This window comes from Ornithorhynchus anatinus, chromosome 4 (genome assembly GCF_004115215.2).
Source record: "Ornithorhynchus anatinus isolate Pmale09 chromosome 4, mOrnAna1.pri.v4, whole genome shotgun sequence".
Taxonomy (NCBI): Eukaryota; Metazoa; Chordata; class Mammalia; order Monotremata; family Ornithorhynchidae; genus Ornithorhynchus; species Ornithorhynchus anatinus.
The window spans coordinates 11,192,786-11,214,584 of NC_041731.1; the positions used below are offsets into that span (position 1 = coordinate 11,192,786).

General features: G+C 49.3%; 2 protein-coding genes across 4 annotated transcripts in view; one reads left to right on the plus strand and one right to left on the minus strand.

The window, feature by feature from the left end:
• Nucleotides 1-9,356: 9,356 nt before the first annotated feature.
• Nucleotides 9,357-14,160, plus strand: SEC61G (SEC61 translocon subunit gamma). 2 transcript variants are annotated; one of them, XM_029063457.2, is made up of 4 exons: nucleotides 9,357-9,463; nucleotides 11,967-12,073; nucleotides 12,934-13,036; nucleotides 13,996-14,160. In XM_029063457.2, the coding sequence occupies exons 2-4, from the start codon at nucleotides 11,980-11,982 to the stop codon at nucleotides 14,003-14,005; spliced, it is 207 nt and encodes a 68-aa protein (XP_028919290.1). In that variant the 5' UTR covers nucleotides 9,357-9,463; nucleotides 11,967-11,979; the 3' UTR covers nucleotides 14,006-14,160. The 2 variants fall into 2 exon arrangements, with proteins under 2 accessions (XP_028919290.1, XP_028919291.1); XM_029063458.1 differs by having other exon boundaries at nucleotides 9,443-9,463; nucleotides 11,964-12,073.
• A 72-nt stretch (nucleotides 14,161-14,232) lies between these two features.
• TPK1 (thiamin pyrophosphokinase 1) overlaps nucleotides 14,233-21,799 on the minus strand; it is a 305,692-nt gene continuing 298,125 nt past the window's right edge. The window contains exon 9 of one of the 2 annotated variants that reach the window (XM_029063456.2): nucleotides 14,233-14,499. In XM_029063456.2, coding sequence (XP_028919289.1) covers nucleotides 14,492-14,499 — 8 coding nt within the window. In that variant the 3' untranslated portion in view covers nucleotides 14,233-14,491. Of the gene's footprint in view, nucleotides 14,500-14,729; nucleotides 16,276-21,799 lie in introns of those variants that run through there. The other variant, XM_029063455.2, reaches the window with a different exon arrangement.

Consider the following 21,799-nt stretch of genomic DNA (forward strand, 5'->3'; position numbering starts at 1 on the left):
AGAGTAGGCGCTTAACAAATGCCATCATTATTATTATTATTGGACTGTCAGGGGTAAAAGCCCATCAGTCGCAGCAGCGTGGCTCAGTGGAAAGAGCCTGGGCTTTGGAGTCAGAGGTCATGAGTTCGAATCCCAGCTCTGCCACTTGTCAACTGTGTGACTGCGGGCAAGTCCCTTAACTTCTCTGGGCCTCAGTTACCTCGTCTGTAAAATGGGGACTAAGACTGTGAGCCCCATGTGGGACAACCTGATTCCCCTGTGTCTACCCCAGCGCTTAGAACAGTCCTCTGCACATAGTAAGCGCTTAACAAATACCAACATTATTATTATTATCAATCGATGGTGTTCACTGAGTCCCTGCTGGGTACAGAGCACTGTACTAAGCCCTTAGCAGAGCTCGACCCAACAGGTTTCAAAACACTGAAACTGGCTACCCCCAAATGCCGTTATGGAGTCGTCCATCCCTGGAGATAGTAAAGAAGTTGGCCACCTTCAAACTCCCTTCCGAAGAGTGGAAAGCCCCAGAAGCTACTTAGGAGCGGCCCACAGCTTGACCGTTTCGGCAGCCGACGGAAGAGCGAAGGGAGGACATAGGGGGCACGTAGGTACCAAGTCCCCAGCGCTTAGAACAGTGCCTGGCATATAGTAAGCACTTAACAGATACAATTATTATTAAAATATCAGGAGCTCTGGAGGAACTGGGAATGAATGAGTTTGATACTGCAGTGGCCGCAGCGGGCAGTCTCTTCTTGAGTCTACGTATGACATGGGCTCCTGAAGGCAAGTCTGAACGAGGATACAGGACCTAGTGGCATTTTGGTCACTAGGATATGGTATTTGTTTATTATTAATACGATGAAAACAACTACCAGAACAATAATAACTACAATAAGAGAGAAGCAGTGTGGCCTAATGGATAGATCATGGGTTTGGGAGTCAGAAGACCTGGGTTCAATTGCCAGTTCCACCACTTGTCTGCTGTGTGACCTGGGGCGAGACATTTTACTTCTCTGTGCCTCAGTTAACTCACCTGTAAAATCTGTAAAAGACCGACCGCGAGTCCCATGTGGGATGGGGATTCCGTCCAACCTGACAACTTGTATCAGAAATATTAATAATAATAATAATAATAATAATAATAGATAACTTGTATCTACTCCAGTGCTTAGAACAGTGCCTGGCACAGAGTAAGAGTTCAACAAATACCATATACAAACAATAACAACAGTGTATATTATGTGCCCGGAACTGTACTAAGCCCTAGGGTAGACACAGAATGATCTGGTCAGGTATTCTCCGCCCCATATGGGACTCATAATCTAAGGAGGAGGGAAAACAGTATTTGATCCCCATTTCTCAGCCGGTGAGTGGCGGAGTCGGAATTAGAACCCAGGACCCTTCTCTCCCGGGCTTGAACTTTGTCCACTAAGACACACTGTTTCCCTACTCCTGCACCATTTTGACCACTTTGCCGTTTTCAACGGTCAATGCTATTGGGGACGTACCCAGAATCCAAGTATGTCCCAACGACGCAGCCATGATGAGGTCCTCAAAAGCGTGGCCGTACCACGAAACCTATTCGTGGGGTACGTTTTCCCCCATAGGCTGACAGGTCATCAGCTGGGATCCATTCCAAAACCTCAGGAAAAAGATGAAATTTATGTGCTCTATACTGCTATATTAAGCATCGTTAAACTGATTGCTTAATCTTTCTTCAAGTAATTCAAAGCCTATCACATTAACTAAACGATGAGTTATATTACGACTACAACTCTGCAAGAGGCTGCAAAAGTAGAAGTTCGTTCTGCTGACGTTGGGATCAGTTTTTCAACTCTGAAGAAGAGTTTACCCAGTTTAGTTTCAACAGCCTTCCCGTCGTCATAAAATACCATGTAGCGAGCCAACTCCTCCTGAATCCCCATTAACATCGTTGAAATCTGCTCTCCACCAGGTCTTCTCGAAACATTTTCACAGATCCCAACTTTCCTTAAAATCAGTGCAAGACTTCTCAATCCCCCAATTTTAGCTAGTGAAGAAACGATAGAGTTCTTCATCCGTTGACTCATCTTGCAGTGATGTCTAAACTGTCACACGACAACAGCTGAGAGCCCCATTCCGGCCCAGCGACTCCGTCAGACCTGCATATATTGTATCTCCCTTAACGCTTGGCACGTAGTGAGTGCTGAATAAATACAATTATTGTTATGTTGTGGGGGTCGTGTAGTGGCTGCTGTATTGGCTTTATGCTTCTATCCATTCAGTCAATCGTACTCATCGAGCGCTTACTCTGTGCAGAGTAGGGCATTAAACGCTTGGGAGAGTACAATATATCACTTCTAGCCATCAGTACCCCAACTTCCAAGGCCATTATGGGGGTGTCTGGTGGGAAGATTCCCTAGTCCCTAGCCTGAGATCGAGCCCCCAAACACCCAAATGGCCCCGGAGACTCTAAATCCTCCTGGTCTTCTAAGGAACGAGGACTGAGAGAACACGCTACGGCACAGATGAAACCTGGGCAGTGAGCAAATGGGCCAGCCATGCCTTTCTTCACAGTTTTACACGGCGTGGGAGTGACCGGACAATGGAAAGCGACCATCGGGGGTACCAAACTCTCCTCCCGCTCCCTCACGCCCCTCTCCATTTTTAACACCCAGTGTGCTAAAGCGGTTTCCCATTACAGAAATGTCACCAGTAAATGGCTGGCAGGCCACTTGAAAGAGAATTTTTTTCAGCCTTGCCAGCCGGCATCTGGCTACACACTGTGCTGTGAATTCCTTAGAATAGAGACAGATCAACATTCTAATTAATGATCCTGAAGTAATGATGTGCTCCCACAGTAAAGTCGTTGATGGAATTGAAATGCAATTTGGAGTTAATCATTTGGGTGAGGTTATTTCATAGTTGACTAATTTAGCTAACCATTTTTAAAGAGTACTAATTAAGAATTGCCCGGAGTTATCAATTTGCTGCCAGGGCTGCAGAATAATTGGTTTGGAAAGGTTCCTGTCCAACAAATTATTGAACAAAGTGGTGGGACCGGCATAAAAGTCCATCACTCAAGTCCATCAAGGCATCAGCCAACTTCAAATCCTTAATTTGGACTAAGTTTGGCCTCTCCCACTCTTCGGTTCTCGTCCTCAACAGACACCGTTCCCCACAACTCCGTCCCGGAAGGGAGCATTGGAGGAAACCCAGCGATTTTTCTCCGGCTGAGAGAAGCCAAACGTAAATCAGTTAAAAAGTCTGAATCGACAAAGTATTTTCGATCGGTTTTAAGGGCAGTGGTGTTTATGTGTGTCATATTGTGTGTTCTAGTTTAATCTTAGCTATAGTCTTAGAGAAGGAGCAGAGGATTGGGAGTCAGAAGATTTAGTCTCTAAACCCGACTCCACCACTTCCCTGCTGTGAGAAGCTGGGAAAGGTTCCCCCTTCTTCATTCTGTAGTGCACCTGGGACCTCCTTGAATAAATCGCTCAGCACATCTCTCCATGCCTCAAAACCTCCAGTTGCTTCCTATTTCCCTTCCAATCAAGCAGAAGTTCTTTAGCCTTATGTTTAAGGCTCTCCACCAGCTAAGCCCATCTTTCATATGGTCTCTTTTCACCTGTTCTGCCTTTGCTTGCCCTCTATACGACTCCCCGTCCCAGCTAACTACATCCTATTCTCCAGTCTCCTCTAATTTATTCTTGCTCCCTCCCCGTCTCAAATCTCCCTTCTCCTCCAATCCACAAGATTAGACTTCAGTTTTCAAACGTCAACACCTCCCCCCCAAAAAGAGACACCCCACATTTCCTCCAGGAAGCCTTCTCTGATTAAATCCTAACTCTCCCGAGTTACATTAACCCAGCAACCGCTCTGAAGGATGGGCATAAAAATCATAAGTGTTAACACTTCCGTACATTCAGTTAGTTATTTCATCCCAACCGTCATGCTCTACATACAGTAAACACTCGATAAATGATTGAAATCATGCTCTACGTACCGTAAACGCTCAATAAACGATTGAATGAATGAATAATGCTACCCGTTACAACTCTGTTCTTTCTTCTGCTTCCGCCATCTAAATATTCTGCATCCCCCATCACAGTGAGGGTTTTGCTTCAGTTAGACTGCGTTATGCACCCGACAGGCATTCAATAAATACGATAATCTGTGGGCAAGTCACTTAACTTCTCTGTGCCTCATCTGTAAAATGGGGATTAACTGTGAGCCTCACGTGGGACAACCTGATCACCCTGTATCTCCCCCAGCGCTTAGAACAGCGCTCGGCACATAGTAAGCGCTTAACAAATGCCAACGTTATTATGAACAGCCTTGAGGTCGATGCCACGAAGTCAAGAAGACTTGACCCAGTTAACGAGGCCCCACGGTTCAAAAGGAACGGTGGGAAGTTCTAGGGAAGAGTCTCTACACAAGTCAGGGTATCCAGGGTAACCTGCAAGCCATGTTCACTGAAATAAGGCAGCAAGGAGCATCTTGGTGGCACAAGCTCAGAGTATGAAGCCAGAAATAGAGAACCAACCCGCCTCTCTCCTGGCCTACCTTCCCATTAGGCCTCTTATGAGATAGAAGCTTGTCCACGCAGGAGTAGATGTGCACACAGATAAAGAGGTTCTTCAAAGAGCAGCAAACAAGCAAGAATCCTTCTCTCCCGGGGACATAGAGAACTCCGGAAGCGGTAGCTTCCCCCAGGTCACCTCCCGTTACTGAGGTTTGAAGAGGTCGCGGGTTGGCCCTTCGTTTCCTGGGAAAAGTAGTTTTTTTTTTCTTTTCCTTTTCTGCAGACTCCGTGGCAACCTTCATCCGGATCACTTGGCTGTAGTCCACACCCCTCACCAGCGATCGACCGTAATACGGGCCACGGTGCAGCCTAAGGGAAAGATCGCAGGGTTACAAGTCAGGAGATCTGGGTCTGGGCCTGCCATGTGACCTCGGAGAATTGGGTATTTGTTAAGCGCTTTACTACGTGCAGAGCACTGCTCTAAGCGCTGGGGTATGCAGGGTAAACAGCTTGTCCCACATGAGGCTCACAGTCTTAATCCCCGTTTTACAGATGAGGTAACTGAGGCCCAGAGAAGGGAAGCGACTCGCCCACAGTCACCCAGCTGCCAAGTGGCAGAGCCGGGATTCGAACCCATGACCTCGGGCTCTTTCCACTGAGCCGCGCTGCTTCTCTATCACTTAACCTCTCAGGACTGCATTTTCCTCATCTGCCTCTTCTGACCTCACAGGAATTTTAGGAGAGGGAGAGGATAAATTGAGCGCTAGCCAAAAGAACCAGCACGGTGCTCTGCGCGTCGTAAGCTTTCAATAAATCATAATTTCATCTGTTGCCGATTTGTCCATTCCCAGCGCTCAGTACAGTGCTCGGCACATAGTAAGCGCCCAGTAAATACTATCGAATGAATAAATACCATGGATCGATTGAGAGTAGCAGGTATCCCGTCCTGGGAAGCTGTGTTGCTTTGAACACGACTGCAGGCTGATGAGCTGCTGCCACGCAGGGGCTTGTTGGCGGCCACCTCGTCCTTCCCCTGACGTCGACTATGATTTGAAGGTGGTGCAGGTGAAACCGCTCAGGGAATGACTGTGCAGTGTGGCGGAGCTCACACCCTCCGCGCAAGAGGCAAACGTCCCAGGACCAAGGAAGAATAACAATGATGTTGGTATTTGTTAAGCGCTTACCACTGTTCTAAGCGCTGGGGGAGATACAGGGTGATCAGGTTGTCCCCCGTGGGGCTCACAGTTTTAATCCCCATTTTGCAGATGAGGGAACTGGGGCACAGAGAAGTGAAGTGACTCGCCCACAGTCCCACAGCTGACAAGCGGCAGAGCTGGGATTCGAACCCACGACCTCTGACTCCCAAGCCCGGGCTCTTTCCACTGAGCCACGCTGCTCCTCATAGCCACGCTGCTTACCTTAGTGTCCAGGAACCTTGTGAACCTACTCGATGGACGTGGCCAGCCCCCAGGTCCTAATGAACTGATTACGATTTAGGCCCGAAGGGGATTAGAGAGGAGTGCTGACTAATAATAATAATAATAATAATAATGTTTGTATTTGTTAAGCGCTTACTACGTGCCGAGCACTGTTCTAAGCGCCGGGGGAGATACGGGGTCACCAGGTCGTCCCACGTGAGGCTCACAGTTAATCCCCATTTTCCAGATGAGGGAACTGAGGCCCGGAGCAGTGAAGTGACTCGCCCACAGTCACACAGCTGACAAGCGGCGGAGCCGGGATTCGAACCCATGACCTCGGACTCCCAAGCCTGGGCTCTTTCCACTGAGCCACACTGCTTCCCAAAATGTACATTCCAAGCACTCAGTACAGTGCTCTGCACATAGTAAGCGCTCAATAAATACTATTGAATGAACCCTCTACAGGGTACGTTAGCTGCGAGCAGGGTAGAGGTCTACCAGATCTGTTATTTTGTACTCTCCCAAGCTCTGAGGACAGTGCCCTGCACACAGTAAGTGCTCAAGAAATACAACCGATTACTAATTGACTGACCTGGACCGATACTGTCGTTTAAGCCCCTTCGTAACCCAGCACACCTCCATGCCCGGCTCGGTGGAAAGAGGCCGGGCTTGGGAGTCAGAGGTCTTGGGTTCGAATCCCAGCTCCGCCGCTTGTCAGCTGTGTGACTGTGGGCGAGTCACTTCACTGCTCTGTGCCTCAGTTCCCTCATCTGTAAAATGGGGATGAAGACTGTGAGCCTCACGTGGGACATCCCGATTACCCTGTATCTACCCCGGCGCTTAGAACAGTGCCCTGCACATAGTAAGCGCTTAACAAATACCGACATTATTATAGCCACTGCGATTTGATTACCTTGTATCTACCCCACCGATTGGCATTAGAGTGGGCTCTTAGCAAAACCACTTATCATTTTTTAGTTGCCAGAGGAAACAGCCCCCCTCGGGAGACCCTCCGGCCGCCTTTTGAAGGATTTGGAGGAAGAGATCGGCAGAGGTGACTCCAAATTGCCTGCTTCTCCCATTCGACATTTGAGAGTCGGCTGTGAACAGAGCCTTAACTGGCAGGCTAATAGGGGGCTGGGAGACGGAAGGACACGGGTTCTCATTCGGGTTCCGCCCCTCGTTTGCTGCGTGACCTTTGGCGAGTCACTTCACTTCTCTGGGCCTCAATTACCACATCGGCAAAAATGGGGATGAAGACCGCGAGCCTCATGTGGGACAGGGATTGTGTCCCACCTGATCGATTTGCATCCACCCCAGCTCGTCGTACCGTGTTCGGCACATACTAAACTCTCAACAAATACCATAAGAAGTTATCCAGGCAACAGATTGATCAATCGATGGTATTTAAGCGGACAGAGCGCCGTACTAAACGCTTAGGGGAGGTCATGGGTTCTAATGCCGGCTCTGCCACCTGTCTGCTGTGTGACCCTGGGGAAGTCACTTCACTTCTCTGGGCCTCAGTTTTCACGTCTGTAAAATAGGGGTTAAAACTGTGACAGGGGCTGTGTCCAACCTGATTATCTTGCATCTACCCCAGTGCTTAGAACATTGCCGGGCACATCGTCAGCGCTTAACAAATACCACCATTATTATTATTACAGTACAACAGAGTTGGTAGACACGCTCTCTACTGAGACTATGGGGATCGGGGATCAAAAAAAAGCCTCCAACTCGAAGAATGGGGGCAATGCTCAGGGATTGTCTCTATCTCTTGCTGAATTGTACTTTCCAAGCGCTTAGTCCAGTGCTCTGCACACAGCAAGCGCTCGAGAGATACGATTGAATGAACAGTAAAGCCAAAAAAGATCCAGAGAAGGGCCACCCAGCTCAACAAAAGAATGGAGAAGCTTCCCTATGAGACTGCTCTGGAAGGACCGGAACTCTGAAGCCTGAAAAGAGCGCTTAGTCCAGTGCTCTGCACACAGGAAGCGCTCAATAAATGCGATTGAATAAATGAAAGAATGGCTGAATAGTAAAGATGGAAAAGATCCAGGAAGGGCCACCGAGATCAACAAAAGATCAGAGAGGCTTCTCTGTGAGACTGCTTTGGAAGGACTGGAACTCTGCAGCCTGACAAGGGCGCTTAGTACAGTGCTCTGCACACAGGAAGTGCTCAATAAATGTGATGAATGGATGAATGAATGGATGGATGAATGGATGAATGATGAATGAATGAATAGTAAAGCTGGAAAAGATACAGGGAAGAATAAAGATACAGAATGGATGGATGAATGGATGAATAGTAAAGCTGGAAAAGATACAGCCTGAAAAGTGCTCTGCACACAGGAAGTGCTCAATAAATGAGATTAATGAATGAATGGCTGGCTGGCTGAATGAATGAATGGATGGCTGAATGAATAGATGGATGGATGGATGGATGGATGGATGGATGGATGGATGGATGGATGGATGGATGGATGGATGAATAGTAACGCTGGAAAAGACACAGAGAGGGCCACCAAGATCAACAAAAGAATGGAGAAGCTTCTCTATGCGATTGTTCTGGAAGGACTGGAACTCTGCAGCCTGACAAGGGCGCTTAGTACAGTGCTCTGCACACAGGAAGTGCTCAATAAATGTGATGAATGGATGAATGAATGGATGGATGAATGGATGAATGATGAATGAATGAATAGTAAAGCTGGAAAAGATACAGGGAAGAATAAAGATACAGAATGGATGGATGAATGGATGAATAGTAAAGCTGGAAAAGATGCAGCCTGAAAAGAGCTCTGCACACAGGAAGTGCTCAATAAATGAGATTAATGAATGAATGGATGGCTGGCTGAATGAATGAATGAATGGATGGCTGAATGAATAGATGGATGGATGGATGGATGGATGGATGGATGGATGGATGGATGGATGGATGGTAACGCTGGAAAAGACACAGAGAGGGCCACCAAGATCAACAAAAGAATGGAGAAGCTTCTCTATGCGATTGTTCTGGAAGGACGGGAGCTCTGCAGCCTGAAGAGAGCGCTTAGTGCAGTGCCCTGAACACAGGAAGTGCTCAAGAAATGCGATGAGTGAATGGATAGATGGATGAATGGATGGATGCATGACTAGTAAAGCTGGGAAAGATACAGGAAGGGCCACCAAGATCAACAGAAGAACAGAGAAGCTTCTCTGTGAGATTGCCGTGGAAGGAGCGGAGCTCTGCAGGCGGACAGAGGCAGCGCTCCGTCAGTGGAAGGACCAGCGGCAGGAAGCTGCGCGGGGCGGGAACCCGTGTGGGCGGGGGGCGGGGGCGGGGGGAAGGATTTGGCGGGGACGCGCGGCCCTTCCGGCGGGCGGCGGGACGAACGCGCCTGCGCGGAGGCCGGCGGCGGGACGACCGCGCCTGCGCGGAGGCGGGCGGGGGCCGACCGCGCCTGCGCGGAGGCGGGCGGTGACGCGTTTCCGGTTCCGCCCCGCTCTGTCTTCCCCCTCCTCCGCCGGCCGACGTGTCGCTTGGGTCCCGGCGGCGGCGGCGGTGCAGGTGAGGCCCCTCTGCGACGCGCCGCGACCCTCCGGCCTCTCTAGCTGGTGCCCGTTTGTCCACCCCGAGCGCTTAGCACAGCGCTCTGCCCGTGAGGAGGTCGGGGGGGGGGGGGTGAGCGCTGGGGGAGATGCAGGGTCATCGGGTGGTCCCCCGTGAGGCTCCCAGTCTTCGTCCCCATTTGACAGATGAGGTCACTGAGGCCCACAGAAGGGAACTGACTTAATAATGTGGGTGTTGGTTAAGCGCTTACTATGTGCAGAGCATTGGGCTGAACCCTGGGGGAGATGCAGGGTCATCAGCTTGTCCCCCGTGAGGCTCACAATCTAAATGCCCATTTGACAGGTGAGGCCACTGAGGCCCAGAGAAGGGAACTGAATTAATAATAATGTGGGTGTTGGTTAAGTGCTTACTATGTGCAGAGCATTGGGCTGAGCCCTGGGGGAGATGCAGGGTCATCAGGTGGTCCCTCGTGAGGCTCCCAGTCTTCATCCCCATTTGACAGATGAGGTCACTGAGGCCCACAGAAGGGAACTGACTTAATAATGTGGGTGTTGGTTAAGCGCTTACTATGTGCAGAGCACTGGGCTGAGCGCTGGGGGAGAGAGGAGGTCATCAGGTGGTCCCCCGTGAGGCTCACAATCTAAATGCCCATTTGACAGATGAGGTCACTGAGGCTCACAGAAGGGAACTGACTTAATAATGTGGGTGTTGGTTAAGCGCTTACTATGTGCAGAGCATTGGTCTGAACCCTGGGGGAGATGCAGGGTCATCAGGTTGTCCCCCGTGAGGCTCACAATCTAAATGCCCATTTGACAGGTGAGACCACTGAGGCCCAGAGAAGGGAAGTGACTTAATAATGTTGGTATTTGTTAAGCGCTGACTCTGCGCAGAGCACTGTTCTCAGCGCTGGGGTAGATACAGGGTCATCAGGTCATCGGGTGGTCCCACGTGAGGTTCCCAGGCTTCATCCCCATTTGACAGATGAGGGAACTGAGGCACAGAGGAAGGGAAGTGACTTGCCTACAGTCACACAGCGGACAAGGGGCAGAGCTGGGATTCGAACCCATGACCTCTGACTCCCAAGCCACGCTGGCTGCAGCCACGCTGCCACAGAGCCACGCTGCTTTGTTAAGCGCCTACTATGTGCAGAGCACCGTTCTAAGCGCTGGGGCAGATACGCGGTAACCAGGTTGTCCCTCATGAGACTCACAGTTAAGCCCCATTTTACAGATGAGGTGACTGAGGCCCAGAGAAGGGAAGTGACTTGCCCAAGGTCACACAGCTGACAAGTGGCAGGGCTGGGATTCGGACCCATGACCTCTGACTCCCAAGCCCGGGCTCTTTCCACCAAGCCACGCTGCTTCTCTAGTAAGCGCTCAATAAATACTGCTGAGTGAATGAATCTCCCCCCGACCTCACCCCTTCTATACGTCCTCGAAGCGGCGGGGCCTCAGTGGCCACGGGCCTGGGAGTCGCAAGGTCCTGGGTTCTAATTCCGCCCCTTGCTCATTCATTCAATAGTAGTTATTGAGGGCTTACTATGTGCAGAGCACTGGACTAAGCGCTTGGAATGGACAGGTCGGCAACAGACAGCGCCGATCCCTGCCCATTGACGGGCTCACAGTCTTGTCTGCCGGATGACCTTAGGCGACTCGCTTCACTTCTCTGGGCCTCAGTGACCTCATCTGGAAAATGGGCACTAAGACTGGGAGCCCCAGGTGGGACAACCTCGTTACTTTATGTCTCCCCCCCAGTGCTTAGAACAGTGCTTGGCACATAGTAAGTGCTTAATAAATACAGTCATTATTATTACTAGTATTATTGCTTCACTTCTCTGGGTCTCACTTCTCTCATCTGGAAAATGGGGATGAAAACTGAGCCCCAGGTGGGGCAATCTGCTTACCTGGCATCTATCCCCGCGCTTAGGACAGTGCTTGGCACATAGGAAGCACTTAACAAATATCATTATTTTTATTAAGTCACTTAACTTCTCTGTGCCTCTGTTACCTCATCTGGAAAACGGGGATTAAGACTGTGAGCCCCAGGTGGGACAACCTGATTTACCTTGTGTCTCCCCCAGCGCTTAGCACAGTGCCTGGCACATAGTAGGCGCTTAACAAATGCTATCGTCCTTATTGTGTCCGTAGCTCTCATTTGATTCATTTTATTTCTGTCGATGAAGAAATGCAATAGCCAGGAGCTGTGGCGATGCAGCAGTCTATCAGTTATGATGTGGAGCTCAAAGGAGAAATGCAAATAGGGTAACAACACTGGGTCTCTCATACAGACTCACCTTGAACGGTCACTGAGTGTTTTTGCGAGGTTTCTTAATTACTCCGATAAAGTTAGGCTCGTTCTATTGCGTTAATACCAGACATATTTCACTGGTAAGACCCTGGTCTGACCTTAAGCCCGTGTTGCCTACCGATTCCCAACTGGTCTTCTCCGGGAAATAATTCCCAGTGTATTTTTGTTGTGGATTTTTTGCTCTTTTCCTTAGTGAGCAGTCAGTCATGGATCAAGTGATGCAATTTGTGGAGCCGAGCCGGCAGTTTGTGAAGGATTCAATCCGACTGGTTAAGAGGTGCACCAAGCCGGACAGAAAAGGTAACGTACTTAAAACGGTGACTGAAACCTCCTTTCAAATCTTAGGAGATTTTTTTTTTCCTCGACCGGCTTGTATTCTTTCAAGTTTTGATTTCAGCTCCCGAAGAATGTCGATGCCTCTTCGGTCCCCATTTCACGCGCTGTGTGTATCTCAGTCCGGGCCGCTGCCCCGTCCTCCACGGGACGGCGAAAATCCGACTGGTTTTTGGGTCCCCGGACCCTAGATCAGAGGTAGAAATTCAGTACATAGAAAATTAAAAAATTCCGACTTGCTGGTGATGTGTGTGAGTCGTCGACCTTCTCTGCCTCTGAGCTCGCATGAGTTCGACGTTCCATGCCGTCTGGGTGGTTAACCAGTAATCGGGATTATTAATTGGGCGCCTGCTGTCTGCAGAGCACTGTACTGAGGCGCTGGGAGAGTACTGTAGAGGAATGGCAGGGAGGAGAGCGCGCAGAGGCACCGCACCAGCCACTGGCAGGAGAATCGATTCCTCAGCCGAGCTTCTCGGTCCTGGCGTCTTAGTCGAGCGCTTAGTACGGTGCTCTGCACATAGTAAGCACTCAGTAAATACTCTTGAATGAATGAGGCTTATCACTCGCTCGGCTGGTTATTTGTCCATTTCAGTATCGAGCATTTGGCAGTAGAATTAGCCTCAGCAGGACCGCCGTCGTTGCTGATATTTTAAAAAGGGTGCAGGAAAGCAAACCGTCAGCGGATACAAGGGGATGTAAAGTCAGTCTGCTTCCCACTTCTTTGGGATGAAATGGGGGGAAAAAAGAATTGATTTGCATTCTTGTATTTTGCCGACTGACAATATTTGCAGAGACTCAAGGGAGGGTTGTCATTTTTGTAATTGCAGAATTTCAGAAGATTGCCATGGCAACAGCAATAGGATTTGCTATCATGGGATTTATTGGTTTCTTTGTGAAATTGATCCACATCCCTATTAATAACATCATCGTGTGAGTACTCTTGATTAAAAGAACACGTACCGTATAACGGTCTTGCGCGTGACCCGGGGAGGTGACAACTCAGGGCGGAGGGTCGATGTGGGCCCCGGGACATCTCGTGTACCACCCGACGAGGACGCGGAAGGATCGAGCTCCTGCGCTTGTGTCACCCAGACGCTCCCCAGTAGCCCGTGTCGCTTTAGGATGGTGCGACGGGGCGGTCTCGGGGTCCCGCCCCTCAGAAAGAAGAACCCCAGAGCCTGCCCGTCCGGGTTCGTGCCAATGTAGGCCCCAAGCGGGTACCTGCTTGAGGAGAGAGCCGGCCCAGGGAGATTGGGAAGTGGGAGAGAAGGTTGGCGGAGCTGGATTTACTCACGTATATAATTACGTAGATGAAATACCAGATTCACGCTTACATCGCCTCCACCGCATAATCCCGCCCACCCCAGTTTTTGAGGATTATCTCTGTCGGGGAAATTCAGAAATGGACGCACCGTGGAGCCGAGGGCCTGAGTATTTGGACACATAGGGGGTGCGTTCATAGCTTGGTAACAGTGGAAACAGCGTGGCTTAATAGAAGGAGTCCGGGCTTGGGAGTCAGAGGTCATGGGTTCTAATCCCCGCTCCACCGCTCAGTTCCCTCATCTGTCAAAGGGGGATTAAGACTGTGAGCCCCATGTGGGACAACCTGATTACCTTGTACCTTCCCCAACGCTTAGAACAGCGCTTGGCACGTAGTAAGCGCTTAACAAATGCCATCATTATTATTACCGTTATCTAAAATGCCAAGTGGCCACCTTTGTGGTGACCCAGGCCTGCCTGCCTCCCCCTCTAGTTTGGTAAAAGTACCTAGCATCCACGCGACACAGATTAGACTTGGGGTTGTTTTCGTTCCCTTTCACAATGTGGTAGGGAAAGACTGGGTCCGTTTTTTAGGGTTGAAAATTGATCAAGCTTCTTTGTCTTCACAGTGGTGGCTGAACACTCCCGAAAGAACCTGGCTTCAATTTGGGATCCGACGGACAGTGAGGCTTCGGGAAGGGATTGGCTTTATCCGTGTAAATTCTCAATCTGTGTTTCCCCTGCAAACTATTTTTAGTGCCTGCATTAAAAATTCCATTTTTATGGGAGAAGAACCATGTCTGTGCGTCATTCTGTGGAGTGCAAAGTAATTTACAGATTTCCACAGTCCAGTGGGGGGGGGGGGGGGGCGGGTAGTGGTGAAACACCTCCTCGGACAGCGCAGGCAAAGTAACGAACCCGCGTAACGTGTCTTAAGTCCGTCCCCGAAGGTATCTCTTGGCGGTTTAGGATGGGCAGAAGTTGAAAGCCACTCGTGAGTTAAATAACTGGAGAGGAGAATTGCTTGGGTACCTTTGTTGACTTCCTCTTCCGTGTTGGCAGACTTTGGACTCTGCTTTTCCGCCGCTTTTAATCGTGTCAGGGCCGTAGGTGGTTTGGCGTCAATCAGCGGGCTGTGTGGGGAGAAGAGAATCAAAGTTCTAGAAAGCAAATCCTCGAAAGGGCGATGCCGGGACCTTTACTGAGCGCACGGCAAGTCACCCCTCCGGCAAGGATCCACCTAAAAGGAACTTCCAGAGCACCCACGTGTAGGTGCAGCTGGAAACTCATTTAGGAGAATGCCTTAAGACTAGTGAGGGAAAAGGCCAGATTTTTCGAAATAATTCCGCCGGACACTTACCCGCAAGGAAGAAAAATAGTTTTTATTTGGAAAGCACATATGAACTGGTCCATCTGTCAATGGCACAGACGTCAAAGTACATTTATTCAAAACCGTTATTAACGACAAGACTTCAGCAATGACATACTGGTTCGGAAGTGACACCGGACACTTGGGCAGCCCCTCGGGACGGCCCCGGGTGCTCCGTTGGCTGCCGCCCGCCATCCTTCTGTTTAGTAGAGAGGCAAATCTCAGCCTCCTGTTAGGATGCAGGCCTTTTCTTCAGCGATGCAACTCAGGTGTTTATGACCTGGTGACAACCAATGGGAGCAGTTTTTATTACAGTTAATTGCAGAGCTTTATTATACCGACGGCGGTCACGTGGCGGGAAACCATTTAACTCCAGGACACCAACGGCGAGCGAGTGATGACCAGCGTCCGTAACCAAACTGCCCGTTCAGCAAGGTGTGGGCATTGAATTCATCCCCCTGGAGAGGGATGTGTTGCGAACCTACGTTTTTTAACTTTTTCTTTTTCAGTCCTTACCCACTCCACGTTGCCTAGTGGCCTCTTGGTCGGTCGAGACCGGGGAGACCCGCCCTCGCTCTGCTGGGTCCTCTGGCCCAAGTGCCAACTGATTCGGACAACTCGTCATCGGATTTTTAACTGGCACCACTGGGCGCCGGTGACTGAGGCACGACGGGAAGCTCGCGATGACCCCGGGTGCGTGTGATATCTGCTCTCTGGCTTGAATAATAGACTGTTGGCTCCTGTAGTTAAACGGTGGGCCTGGGATCCTTTTCTGACGGGGGGTGGGGGGGGGTGTCAGAAGCTACTTTTAACGGGGTAAAATAGCGATGAGATGATGCCCACTTAAAATTCTGTCTCCCCAAGTCGACCTAGGAGGTGAGATGGAGAGGTAGAAGGAGGTAGTGGTGGTTGGTGATGGCTCACTCAGATGGAAACCTGGTGAGCAGTTCTCACGTCAGCTGAGGTACTCAGTAAGCACTTAACAAATACCAACATTATCATCATTACTCCCTAAACGAGCTCGCTGGGAGTTTCAAGTTGCGCACTAAGGCTTTAAGGCGTATAAAAATGGGAAAGTCCAGTGATAGCATTCATAGAGTTAAGACAGGGCAGCGGGGTGGGCTTTTACGGCTGCTTAAATGAAGCTAACATCCACCTACTGATAGAATCCTTAACCACATTGTGCATTGATTTTTTTCCCCCCTCTGATTGTCTTTGAAAAACAGTCATTTCAACCCTCCCTTGAAAATTTCCTCTCAGATTTCTAAAGATTAGTTTCATCACCCTCAACCTTTGGGAGTATCGTGCCACACCCCAGTTCGATTCTTGCGTGTGAAAAACGTCATCGACATCAAGTACGTTCCCTTTCTGACGCCGGCAGAGGCAATAAGGCAAACGTGGAGCCGTTGGCTTCCCGCCGGTCACTTCCGGACGCCCATGGTCCAGATGAGTGGATGATCTGTTTCCACCGTTACGTCGTCAGATCCGTCGTAGGTGTTCGAAGTGCTGACCAGCGTTCCGAACTTGAGCTCGCTGTTAGCTGGAAGGGAAGTCATAGGATTAGGTAGCGGTTCTGTCGGAAAGATTTGGCGGCGAGGGCGGAGAGTCCTGAAAGGGCTGGGAGAACAAATGTAGCAGGAGAGAAAAGTGGGTGGATATGAGTGTGAATCAATCTTCTAGCCAAGCAAGTCTGGTCCTTCACCTGGACGCGGTCTTTTAATAACAATGTTGGTACTTGTTAAGCGCTGACGATGGGCCGAGCACTGTTCTGAGCGCTGGGGGAGATACAGGGTCATCGGGTGGTCCCACGGGAGGCTCGCAGTTTTTAATCCCCATTTCACAGATGAGGTAGCTGAGGCACAGAGAAGTGAAGTGACTCGCCCACAGTCACGCAGCTGACAAGTGGCAGAGCTGGGATTTGAACTCACGACCTCTGCCTCCCAAGCCCAGGCTCTTTCCGCTAAGGCACGCTGTTTCTCTTCTTTTGCCCTTACGCCGTCTTCCTTGCACCTGGATAAAGAGGTCAACCCCCCAGAAACAGCCACCCCGACCCCCAAAGGGAGGACGATGTTTCAGACAAAAAAAGAGTTGGACCTTTCCCCCACCACCAACCTTACGGACTCAAACCCCCACTGCCACATCCATGCCGTAAGGTTCTGGATTCTCAACGTTTTGCAAGTTAAGCCGGTTGAAATGTTAGCTAAATGCTTACTGTGTGCCAGGCACTGCCCTAAGCTCTGGAGTAGATACAGCTTGGACCCGGTCCGTGTCCCGATCGGGCCTCACAGTCTCAAGCCCCATTTTACAGGTGAGGTAACCGAGGCACAGAGAAGTGGTGGGATTAGGACCCAGGTCCTTCTGGGTCCCAGACCTGTGGTCTATCCGCTCGGCCACGCTGCTTCTTGAAGCTGTGTGATAAAGCAGATAGGTTTGGATTTGTTTGTACCGAGTGCCTGAATTGACGGAGGGTGTGCTTATGCCTTCAGAAAGCCCTGCTTTTGGGTGGGAAAGGAAGGATCACATTCCCTCAGGGTACGGAGTGCTCAGAACGCCGTACTCACTGGGGGATCTGGGAAGGAGGAGACGGGGGCTAGATGACCGTGGTCCAAGCCAGGTGGGGGGAATTGGCTTTGATCAAGGTAAACAGGCCAAAAGGATAATTCGGGTTCTGAAATGGGCTTTGGCTTTGTCCAGAATCATTCACTGGAGCTCAACTTTCCGTGGAGCGGGCCGGCTAGCTACGGTCTGCGTCGTCCTTTTTTCAAGAGAGACGAGAGGACCGATAGAAATAAAAATGGCAGCGATCTACAAAGCCACTTACTGCTTTGTAGGGAGCCACGGGGACTAGGAGATCGGGGAGTAGGTTGGTTATCCTGGACCTGTTGATGAAGATTAACGGAATGGCCATTCAGGTGGGTCAGTAGGAGAAGAGGGCAGGGATCAGGTCTTCAACTCTCTCGTAGTTTCCCAAGTGCCTACGGCTGCTCTGCACACAGTAAATTCTCAATAAATACCTCTGTCTGAATAAAGCAACAGTCTCAAGGACATAGTGAGAAAAAGGATGTTTCCGCACGCCGTTCTCTCCCGCTGCCTCTGGGGGAGAATTGGACTCCATGAGCAATAAAAATAGGGGGGAAAAAAAAATCCCTCTTTCCCCAAACGCCCAGTTGCATGAAATCTTTTATGATTCTATAAAATGTAATAAAAATATTTGGAGTAAATAGATGCAACTTATGACTGAGAGGCCCGAAGGAAGGTTTTAGTGGCCTTGGGTCCATTTAAATAGATCATCAGAGGTGGAGTACACAAATCACCTATAACAATAATAATAATAATGTTATTTAAGCGCTTACTATGTGCCAAGCACTGTTCTAAGCGCTGGGGTAGATACAAGGTAATCAGGTTGCCCCATGTGAGGCTCAATCTTCATCCCCATTTTACAGATGAGGGAACTGCGGCACCGAGAAGTGAAGTGACTCGCCCAAAGTCACACAGCTGATGGGTGGCGGAGCCGGGAATAGAACCCATGACCTCTGATTCCTAAATCTTTCCACCTAGCCACGCTGCTTGTCTATGGGATTTTTTGTTTCGTTTTTCTTATTTAATCAATTGAGGGGTTCGGTCCTGGGTCCCGCTGAGCTAATCGGATAGGATATAGGTGATGGCTCCATCTGAAGATTGCTCCTACCATTCACATTCTACATGGACAGGACCTTCTATCTCAGAAGTGACCACCTCTCAGAAACAAATTAAAGCGGAGATTTCCTGTGAGCGTTGAGAAATTTTTCAATAGCTCTTTCCCACTAGAGGGAGTCTTTGACCTTGCTGAAATAATCTCCCTTATTTTTTAATGTCCCGTAGTCGAGTTATCGGAAGGTATAGCACGCCCGTTATCGACTCAGGCACTTTGTTCAGACAAATTCAAAATTATCTGCTTTCCCCGGCGGCTAACACTGCAACTAGCGTACAGACAAAGCAATGAAAAGGCTGAACTTTTGGCATATACTTTGACTGCGGGCCCGTGTCAGAGAGGGACCGTGTCCGACTTGCTCAACTTGTATCTTCCGCAGCCCTTAGGACGGTGCTTGACGCATAGCACGCGCTCAACAAATGCCATAATGTATATACAAAACAGGTTTTGCAGAAAGGTGAGTGGGGAGGGCTGACATTTTTCTAATTCCTGCGGACGGTGGGATTATCAAAAGGCCAGAGACATCGCCTTATTGCTACATTAATCTCTTCATCCAGAATCAGGAAACGGATTCATCATTAACAATAATAATAGAGATTGTCCAGTCTTGCCAAGTGGCCAAAGGGAATGTGGGGTTTGAGGGCAAACGTGGACAGTCGCTGAAGACAAATTGTTCCCCGGCCTCCGAGCTGAGGACACCTATCTCCACAAGAAAAATGCTTCCTAGCGGTTGTAAGAGCCAGGCATTTCTGGTAAGTTTAAAAGACGTTCACTGTGTTTTAAAGATCAATTACAGGACTGAGAGACGCTTCTAAAGATATTAGAGCGGCAGCACTCATTTTTTCCAGAAAGGAAAATTCTGGGAAACGGCTAAGTGAACAAGTCTGAAGAAGATACACAAAGAGCAACCTTAATTGCAAGCGTAAGAAGTTGGTTTGTGTCCCTGCCGTGGAAGGGGGATATAAGCTCCAGGAGCTGCTCTGGCACGCTACCCAAGTCTTCTAATCGGGTTCCAATCGGGGAAAGGAATGAGGAGATGGGGGACAACTTTTTCTTGGTTAGAGAAACCACCTGGGAAGTTCTCAACGTCACCGTTAGCACCCATCTCTGCCAAAACAAGGTTTTCACTTATTTTCCGTAACAGTTTCACCCCCAAGCGAGTCCCTCTGCCTGGAAGTAAGAGTTGGGTCTTGGGTCCGGGGAAGTGTTTGCGATATCTTGGAGAGTGAGGTGCGCTTGGAAGAGTGAATAATTCAAATTAGAAGCTTTAAACACATGCAATTCTCCCCCGGACTAAGCGGCACATTAAAATCATAGAAAATTGAGATCGATAAGTTGGAGCACAACTTGAAGTGAAATATCGAATTGCAATTTCTTATCCTATTTTAAGTTATCTGAAGTGGATTTCCCTCAAGTCCAAAGGGGTTGGGTGAGGGGGGAGGGTTCATGTAAACGAGGTAAGGTAAGCAACAGAGGAGCGTAGGCTGGCTAGATCATGCGGCTGAGCAGGAGGAGTCAGGCTTCCGATTGATTTTTACATTCGAAGTTTAATCTCTGGGGGAGTGTAGTGGAAATTAAGTTTCTGCATTAATACCCTAACTTCAATCACAGAGAGGACCAGCCAGGGTGTTGTTATGTACTAGGGAAATAGTATCTGCTAAAAAAAAAATTAGCAAATAAGCCTGTGTGAACATTTATAAATAATCAGGCCGTATTAGCACATTTTTCATCACCCAGGTATCATCTCTGGCCCTTTTTACCCTTCTCAAGGGAAGGCTGGATGTTATTTGGACTTCCTTTTCCGGTCGACCTAAGGGGCCATTACTAGTGATGCCTTTTAGCGTCTGAGTATATGAAACTTTCCCCCTCAAATCTACCAGATTTCAATGAATGACCGTTACTTCCGGTGCTGAGGGCTTCTATGAAAAACAATCGTATTCATTCTGACCGCACCATCAAACGTTTCCATTACCGCTACTACCGATGGTTCCCGACTCGGGTGTGGCTTTCGAGCAAGGTTGCTTTCTTTCTGTAATGTTTGAAACTTTAGCCAAACTTCCTCTCGGCCTTCAATTAATGGCGCGTTTATTATGTTGAGTATCGTACTCGCCCAAGCACAGTGTTCACACAGCAAGTGCTCACTAAGACTCGTGGGTGGACCAAGCGCCGTCAGGATGGCACCACTGGCTTCCCCCTTACGGCGTTCTGGGTTGGAAGCGGCTTGTCTGTCCCACCCCCAAACCAGAAAGGGGCCAACTCGGCGGGGTGAAGGGGAAGAGGGGGGATCTACCTGCAGGATACAGTTGTAACCTGGGGAACAGGGAAGTCCTAGTCATCACCCCCTTCTCCTCTCCGCAGCTAAACCCTCTTCTCCCCCCTTTCCCTCTCCCTCCTCCCCCCTCCCGTCCCATCCCCTCAGCACTGTACTCGTCCGCTCAACTGTCTATATCTTCATCACCCTATTTATTTTGTTAATGAGATGTACATCACCCTGATTCTATTTATTTGCTATTGTTTTAATGAGATGTTCTTCCCCTTGACTCTATTGATTGCCATTGTTCTCGTCTGTCCGTCTCCCCCGGGAGACCGTAAGCCCGTCAGAGGGCAGGGACTGTCTCTATCTGTTACCGATTTGTTCATTCCAAGCGCTTACTACAGTGCTCTGCACATAGTATCTGTAAAATGGGGATTAACACTGTGAGCCCCACGTGGGACAACCTGATTCCCCTGTGTCTACCCCAGCGCTTAGAACAGTGCTTGGCACACAGTAAGTGCTTAATAAATACCAACATTATTATTATTATTATAGTAAGCGCTCAATAAATACTATTGAATGAATGAATGAGTCACCCTCCGCCCCCTTGGCCCTATAGCACTTATGTACATATATATATGGAGAAGCAGTGTGGCTCAGTGAAAAGAGCGTGGGCTTCGGAATCAGAGGTCATGGGTTCGACTCCCGGCTCTGCCACTTGTCAGCTGTGTGACTGTGGGCGAGTCACTTCACTTCTCTGTGCCTCAGTTACCTCATCTGGAAAATGGGGATTATCTGTGAGCCTCACGTGGGACAACCTGATTACCCTGTATCTGCCCCGGCGCTTAGAACAGTGCTCTGCACATAGTAAGCGCTTAACAAATACCAACATCATTATGTGTACACATCCGTGATATATTTATATTAATGTCTGTCTCCCCCTCTAGGCTGTAAGCTCGTGTGGGCAGGGAATGTCTTCTCTGTTATTCATTCAATAGTATTTATTGAGCGCTTACTATGTGCAGAGCACTGGACTAAGCTCTTGCGTTATATGGTACTCCCCCAAGCACACAGTAAACACTCAAGAAATACAATTGAACGAATTAATGAATGCACACT

Bases quoted from the DNA above. Each gene is read 5' to 3' on its own strand.
- SEC61G (XM_029063457.2), top strand. From the start codon at position 11,980: ATGGATCAAGTGATGCAATTTGTGGAGCCGAGCCGGCAGTTTGTGAAG. The intron at 12,074-12,933 runs GTAACGTACTTA...TTGTAATTGCAG, and splicing joins CACCAAGCCGGACAGAAAAG to AATTTCAGAAGATTGCCATG.